The sequence below is a fragment of the Camellia sinensis genome, unplaced genomic scaffold (assembly GCF_055761805.1).
Source record: "Camellia sinensis isolate YWXY unplaced genomic scaffold, ASM5576180v1 Unanchor3, whole genome shotgun sequence".
In the NCBI taxonomy this organism is placed as follows: domain Eukaryota; kingdom Viridiplantae; phylum Streptophyta; class Magnoliopsida; order Ericales; family Theaceae; genus Camellia; species Camellia sinensis.
In genome coordinates, this window is record NW_028129178.1 from 12,515,088 (window position 1) to 12,523,079 (window position 7,992).

At 33.2% G+C, this 7,992-nt stretch overlaps 1 protein-coding gene across 1 annotated transcript; it reads left to right on the forward strand.

Moving 5' to 3' along the window:
* The first annotated feature begins 200 nt into the window (after positions 1-200).
* On the forward strand, positions 201-6,391 carry LOC114304913 (uncharacterized). Its single transcript, XM_082912413.1, has 9 exons — positions 201-573; positions 2,336-2,439; positions 2,513-2,581; positions 2,698-2,752; positions 3,161-3,215; positions 4,088-4,135; positions 4,366-4,522; positions 4,891-4,974; positions 5,113-6,391. The coding sequence occupies exons 4-7, from the start codon at positions 2,718-2,720 to the stop codon at positions 4,501-4,503; spliced, it is 276 nt and encodes a 91-aa protein (XP_082768539.1). The 5' UTR covers positions 201-573; positions 2,336-2,439; positions 2,513-2,581; positions 2,698-2,717; the 3' UTR covers positions 4,504-4,522; positions 4,891-4,974; positions 5,113-6,391.
* Positions 6,392-7,992: the final 1,601 nt, after the last annotated feature.

Sequence of the window (7,992 nt, forward strand, 5' to 3'; positions counted from 1 at the left end):
CATTAAAAAATGTTAATTGACTTTATGATTTATTAATAAAATGAGCGATTTATTATGAAATTAGAAACCTCAGGAAGTGAAACGTAATTTTAAAAATAACAAGAACAATTCATATTTTAATCAAAACACAATAATATATTTATAATTTATCTTTATTTTTATATTATTTAACACTACCACAAAAATACTTAAAGATCACCTTGAAGAATATCAAAACATGACGCTTTTAATGAAACGACAATTACAAAAATCAAATCAATATTTCAATCACAGCTAATTAAAAAAAAATTATGTCACTCCCCGATTAAATGTGATTATATATTTTTTATGTCACTGTCTCCATTCTTCGACCGGCGGAGAGTGACGAGCGGTGACGATGGAGGCGATCAGCTAGCGGCGGCAGTGGCAGCGATCGGCGAGCGGTGGCGACAACTATTTTTCTCTTCTCTTTTCTTCTTCTCTTCTCTTCTTCTCTTCTTGTTCTTCATAGAAACACTGCTGTGCTTTTGATTATTGGACTGAGTTGCTTATGGTCATTGAGATTTTCCGAGTCAAAGTTGCCACAAAATGAAGGTAAGAAGATTTACTCATTTTGTATTGATAGTTATTTCTGTTTGGGTGCCAAGAAAATGCAGGAAAAATCAATCAGACTATAGAAATTTTGAGTATTGGTGTTTCATTATATGGGTTCAGTTAAAATGAGCATGCCTTTGGTTTTTTGGGTTAGTTTAGTTTGATTTTGGAGCAAAATCAAAGACATAGCAAACAAAAGATTTAGAAATTTTATATTCTTGTGTCTGTCTGATTTTCTTGAATCAAATAGAGGACCTCTAGGTTGAGTTAATTTGTTTTTTGTTTTTTTTAACCAGTTACAGAGATAGTGGGTAATGTGCTACTTGTGGTTAATGAGCTAACAATCAATAGTTCCAGATACAGCTGCCTTTTTGGCAATCATGAACATGAGCGAAGGCCTACCTAAGGACCTAGACTTGTTGCCTCTGCATCACGAATTCGACTGGGACGACCAAAGAGCAGAAGTTGACAGCGATTCAGTGAATCTAATAAAATACTTCTGTATAAGCCACTGATCTTATAAATCATCTTGCACTTGTGCTTTGATCATTCGGCAAGTAGTGGGCAGAGCTTGGTTTGATGTTTCAACTTTGTTCATGGGACTGAATGATCCTATCTTAAGACCAACTAACACTTTGACCTGACACTTTTTTACTTAGTTGGAAGGATTGTTCAAATTCCTGAAGACTTCAGGTAGAAATGGAAGCGCAAGAGGAGATATACCCAGCTGGATGGGCAACAGCAGCAAAACCCCTGGAAACTCCTGCTTCGATAAGAAGATTATCCAAGATTTCAAAGGCACACCCCTACAACATATCCAGACACCAATCAAATTTTCCTTATCTTTGGAACTGATTGCATAGTGAAGTTCACAACAGTAACCAATGTTTCATCCAACAATAAGATAATCAAATTGTGACCAGGACAAAAATAAGACAATCAAACTGTGAAGATCCAAGATCTAAATCCCAGCAGACTTATCCTGAATGAAAGGAACTCAAATGTTTACCAGCAGTTCCACTTATAGTTACTTTGCCAAAATTGGCCTCCTACAAATTTTTTATTGCTATATCCAACAATCATCAGTTTGTACCTTCGATATTAGAAGGTTTTTAAAACTAAAGTCTCAGGTTGATCTTCACATATAAGGGATGAAGAGAGTATCGATGACCTATTTTTGCATTGTCATGTGACTTTGGTCTTATGGTGGAGATTATTTCATTTGGTGGAGGTTGATTGGGTCATCCCCCCTTGTGCTTACATGCTTATCATTGACTTTTGGGGATTTGGTTGTAATAGGAAGGCCTCTTGCTTTTTAAAGATGTGTAGTTTTTGTGGTTTTGTGTTCTATGGTTAGAAAGAAACGGAAGAATTGAGGATAAATTAGAAGATATGGAGGGTTAGTGGGATAAAAAAATTTATTTGACATTTGTGTTGGTTTTGGTGTCTCCTTTATGGTGATTCCATTGTTTTGAGTAGTAGAGATTGGAGTGCGGTGTGTGACATGTAATTTTCTTTTCATGTTTGATGGACTTCTTGTCCACCATTGAACTCTTTGTACCTTTCATTGTTCTTTTTTTTCTTTTTTAATAATATTTTTGTTGCTTATAAGAAAGAAGTGGGTGAAGTAGAAGAAATGTTGTTCTTATTTAGCTAAAATCAATATGATTTAAAAAATTGTTATGTGAAGTAAACTTTATTCTTTTGATTTGTTTCTTAGTGTCATATTGATGTTTCCTTTGCATTGCTGTCACTTACACAGTGGAACATGAGAGATTGGTTGAAGCATACTCTGTTTTAAACCAAAAACTGAAGCATTCTCTTTCTGAACAGACTAATTTGGATAGGACCATCCAGAAATTGAAGGTTTGTGATGTTATCATGGTCAAGGGTTTTGTTCTTTCATTTTTGCATTGATGCTTATATATTTGCTTCGTAGGCTGATTCGAGAAGGTGTGAAGGAGACTACTCTATAACACAGAAGGAGATTGTTGATCTCCAGAAACAGGTAATGGGGAGAGCATCACAAACCTATTTAGTTTTGAACCACATCGGATTGTAACTCATTATTTTTTCATATTAATACCTGTCTACACTTCTCTTACTAATAAGTTAATATCGTAGGTAACGATCATTATAATGGAATGAAGAGATGTACAACTTCATTGTGGATCTGTGGGTAATGATTATGCTGATTACAATACCACTTTTCCTGTTGTTGAATTAAATGCTGACTCTGATGTTGAAAACGTTATTTCTGGAAGGCTGGTAAATTGTGATTTTTTGTTCCTCAGTTTAATGTTTTTTAGGATCTATTTTCTTGAATCTATGTCTGAATTTTATACAAATAACCAGTGCATGCAAGGATGCTAAACAATTATGACAAATATGGATATTAATGTAGTCATAAATTGTTTCATGACTATAATAACAACATCCCTAGGTGGCAATGCCGATATTAGTATTTATATCTTATGCTGATTTTAGTCCTTTTTCAGAATGGTACTGAATAGTTGTATTAGTTCATTTATTTTGCTGTTTTCAAGAGCTGGCTCTGAGAATCTGTTTGTTTGCTGATGTCTGGCAGCATGACATCTGTTACAGGTCTGAACAACAATGAATATCAGATAGCAAGAGGACAGGTACATTTTTTTGTCTTACCATGTGATGATAATTACATATAGTAGCAAGGTTTTTCAATAAGAACCACTATTTAAGAATTTTTTTAATTGATTTCTTCTAACCTAACGCAATTAGTTGATGCTTTTCTGTTGTTGATCCTTTTATTGAATATGTTGAAATCATATTCTTATTTGAACTTGACTTCATAATCAAAGACAGTGATAGCATTCCATTTATGTTTGTTAAATTATTTCATGTAATCAAACCAAACCAAACCAAGCCTTTAAGTCCCATCAAATGGGGTCGGCTACATGAATCCTTCTTTTCCACGCAGCCTTCTCCAAGGCTATTTTGTTAGTCAAATTTAGTAGATTCATATCTCTATTTACAACGCTAGTCAACGTTAATCTAAGCCTACCCCGTCTCCTAACACTCTCATCTACCGTTACAGCATCGCATCTCTTCACTACTGCCTCTGTTGGTCTCTGTTGAATGTGACCAAACTATCTCAATCGATTCTCTCTCAATTTATCTTCTATTGATACCACTCCTACCCATTCCCGAATACACTCATTCCTAATTCTGTCTTGTCTAGTCTTGCCACACATCCACCTTAGTATCATTATCTTAGCCACACCCATCTTATCTGCATGTTATTTCTTGGTTGCCCAACACTCCGTCTCATACAACATCGCTGGTCTAATAGCCGTTCTATAGAACTTACCTTTTAGTCTAGTGGGTATTCGTTTATTGCACAGTATCCCAGACGCACTTCTCCACTTACACCATTCCGCCTTAATCCTATGGGCCACATCCGCATCAATCTCTCCCGCTATTGTGATAACCACTGGAATTCTGAGCATGACACTTAAGTGCTACTGATGTTCTACAGGTACTGAACCGCAATACAAGATTGGACAAGACTTGCAATTTTGTGAAGGTAAGCAGTTTAATTTTAAATACAAAGTTCATGGTTTTGTGAGACTGATTGGAGGTCTGAAGGTATATATCGGAAATTCTTTGATGTTTTTATTAAGAAGGTATATAATTTTGTTTTTAATCTGACGTAGTAATTCATTTTTTTCCTTGATCTGAATTATTTAGCTAGCTTCAATTAACCACTTGATATGGCTACTGGTTTTCATTGTTGTCATGGAAAATGTATTATAGTTGGATCTATACATACATAGGTGCTATGATCTCAGAGGTTCATCACAAAGCAGAGCAGAAGACCATGAGAGTGCCACATTTAAGGATCTGGATTCTGGATTCTGGATCTTGATTTTATGTTTTACCTTGACCCCTTGACCCGTCATCGACTTTTAGTGTAAGTTTATCACTCTGTTGGTCTCACTAATCATTACCCTCATTGCAAAGTAAATACTTTGTCAGTTTGGTCAGGGAGGAAATTATTTGGAAAGTGAGATTGATATGGAGAATAAGGAGAGATTCTTGGCTAAATTTTTGGAGTTCTAATGTTTTAGATTGGAAAAAATATTCTATTTATCTCCAAAACCCCCTTCGCTCTGGCAATGGAAGTGTTTGCTATACCATGTGACATGTGTAGGCTTCTGCTGCTATTTTTTCTGAAGCACACTTTTTTTTTTTTTTAATAATTTTTTTTGAACTGGCTATGCTACTGATAATATCATAAAAGTACTTCAACAAGAGCGTATTGGTATTCTCTTTCATCAGGATGCGCACCAGTGGGTCCCACTTGGAGAAGTTGGTGCACGTGAGATGACAGTTGCAGCAAGGGAGGGTTGCAGACAACTACAGGTAAAAAATCATGAAGATTTGATATCCTTGTATATATGAGTTGAAGCTCTCTTTGCCAAAAAAACTTATGTGCATGGATTTATATTCTTGTTTGGAAGCATGACTTTTGTGAGTATTGTGATATGCTTTGCCCTGCAGGCCATGTCTCCACAAGACAGGAGTAAAATTTTGCTGAGCATAGCTGATGCCCTGGAAGAAAATGAAAGACTGATCGCTATAGAAAATGAAGCTGATGTTGCTGGCTATGAACAATCATTGATTGCTTGGCTGACTCTAAAGCCTGGAAAGGCAAAACTTTGGTCGATTTGTGTTTAGTTTTTCTTTCTTTCTTTTAATTTTGATATAGATAGCAGGGCATATTATTGAGCTAGGCAAGACTGTTGATTTATGGAAGTTTGGTTAAATTGGATTCCAATTTTTGTTTTACTTCATGATTATTTCCCAGATATATTTACTTACAGAAGTGGCATTCCTTCTGTAAAATGTTCTCATTGGGAAACCCCTCTCTTTCTTTCTCCGGGCATTCATGTATTATTGTTTCTAAATTCAATCTTATGATATGTGAATTTCAAGTCTTGCAAACTCAATTCGTGTGCTTGCAAACATGGAAGCGCCAATTGGTCGTGTTTTGAAGAAACCTAAGGTACTGAAATGGAATTTTGAGGATTTAATTTATTCAGACTTTGGGTATTTTGATAAGGGAAAGGTACAGAAAGAACATTAATATGTTTAAAAGGATTTAACTAGTAATATTTCCCTTTATCTACTCAAGCTATCTTTTGTTGCACAATCAAATTCTGACTTTTGCACCTTGTGTTAGAAATGAAGAAACTAGGTTAGCTTCTTTGAAAATTATGTGAATGCACGTCTACAATTTTTATCAACACAACTGGCCATATTCTTTTTTTCCATTTTTTTTTTTTGTTTCTCATTTCTGGAAGAGGTTATTACTTTTTGATTTTCTATTCGTGGCCTTTGATCATCATCATCATTGATCTCATGAACTGATATTTTTGGACTACTTTCTTATCCAGATTGCAGACAGATTCATCTTAGAGAAGACATCATCTCCCTTGGGTGTTCTCCTGATTATTTTTTAGTCTTGTCCCGAGGCACTAGTTCAGGTAAACCAGGCTTGCAAGTTTTTGGACGAGGTTGAAGTTGAGCTGATAATAAATACATAACTAAAGATTGAAAATTGAGAATTTGCATGTGTCTCCACATATGAATGCTAGTCTGTCTATGAAGTCATGGAGGTGATATACTTGTTTTTAATTCAATTATCCTAGCTTACTTCTTTATTTTGTTTGTTTTGGTGGTGGTGAAGTGGCTAGTTTTTTTGTGTCAGCAAGAACAATGTATTGGGTATGATAAATGAGATACTTGATACATGCAATGTGTTAGATATGAATTTTTACTTAATTGTCTTACAAATAGTAAGTTTATTAATATGCTTCTAGCGGCCTTTGAATTAATTTATATTTTTATTTTTCGAGCCAGAAATTGCTTGGAGAGATGCAAAATATGGACAAAGAATTCAAGAACTTTGTGGTTGAAGTTTTTTCATTTTTTAATATATGTAATCATAGTTAAAAACTTTTTATTAATTCCTTTGTATATACTTTTGAACATTCAACTTTCATTTATAAAATATTTCATTCAATATGTGGTTGTAATTCAAACGATAGTATATAGTATGTATTGCATTCTTCAAATGCGCGTACAAAAACAATGTTGATTATTCTTTAAATATGTCGAACCCTTTTTTTATCACATGTATTGACTGTGATGAGAAATGCATATAACACGTGATTTTATCTCATTATTAATCACAGGTTTTATTAGATATTAATTACACTTAAAATCTGTAATCTAAATGTTTATTATCACAGATTTTATTAGTTATTAATCACACTTAAAAGATGTGATCTAAATGTTATTAATCACACATAAAATATGTGATCTAAATAATTATTGCACATGCAAAATGTGTGATGGAATCATCTTTTAATGATTAATGACACTCAAAACGTGTAATTAAAAATGATCCTTTTTAATCACACTTTCAAATATTACACTTTGATAAAATTTAAAACGTGTGATTAAATAATATACATCACACATAAAAAGTGTGATCTGTTTATGATTTTGTAGTAGTTTGAATTTCAATTGCATAAGACATTCTGATATCATTTGGATTTCAAGTGTGTAATAAGAACTAGATTTGAATATTTATCAGGATTTCAAGTGTGTAATAAGAACTAGATTTGGATATTATTCAAATTTCTGATTATATTGCATGTGCAAAATTTTAATGTGCACTTTTAGTTATGTCATTTTCTTTTTTAGTTATGACATTATTTTAGTTATAACTCACGAGTTTTTTAGTTATTCTTCATGTTATGTTTACTTATGACATTTTTTTTTTTTTTTAGTTATGCCTCAAAAAATTAAAATATATCCCATAGTGTTCCCCATTGTCATAAGTCGTAACGAAGCCATCTAGCATTTTACACGTACAAGTGTTTTTTTCATTTCCATAGATGAAAGGAACTCTAAGGCTGAAAGCTCTGCTCTTCATAATAATTTGTTGGAATACTAGCTTTGGGAATACATAAACTAATAGCCCAAATTTTATTTATTTTTATTATTTTTTCCATAAATAATCTGAAACCTGATTAGAGGCAAAAATAATACTATGAAAATTTATTGAAATTATTCAATTGGCATGTGGCATAGCAGTATCTCTATTAAGAATATCATTGAGCAACCGTACATGGGACAATTGGGATAAGTCATCAGCCAGCAAGAATAAATTAGGGGACAATTTGTCCATCCAATTTAAATAAATTAAAGAGCAATGGTATTCCATGCTACAAACAACAATGCTATTTTCCTCAAAAAAAAAAAAAAAAAAAAACAACAACAACAACAATGTTATTAGTTTTAAGATTGCAACAAAAACATTTTTTACAATGAATAAATAAATAATTTTCGATAAAAAAATTTATAAAATGC

Excerpts from the sequence above, each read along its gene's own strand:
- LOC114304913 (XM_082912413.1), top strand. The coding sequence starts at position 2,718 with ATGAAGAGATGTACAACTTCATTGTGGATCTGTGG. Across the intron at positions 2,753-3,160 it reads ACTTCATTGTGGATCTGTGG|CATGACATCTGTTACAGGTC; the intron begins GTAATGATTATG and ends GATGTCTGGCAG. Across the intron at positions 3,216-4,087 it reads ATCAGATAGCAAGAGGACAG|GTACTGAACCGCAATACAAG; the intron begins GTACATTTTTTT and ends GATGTTCTACAG.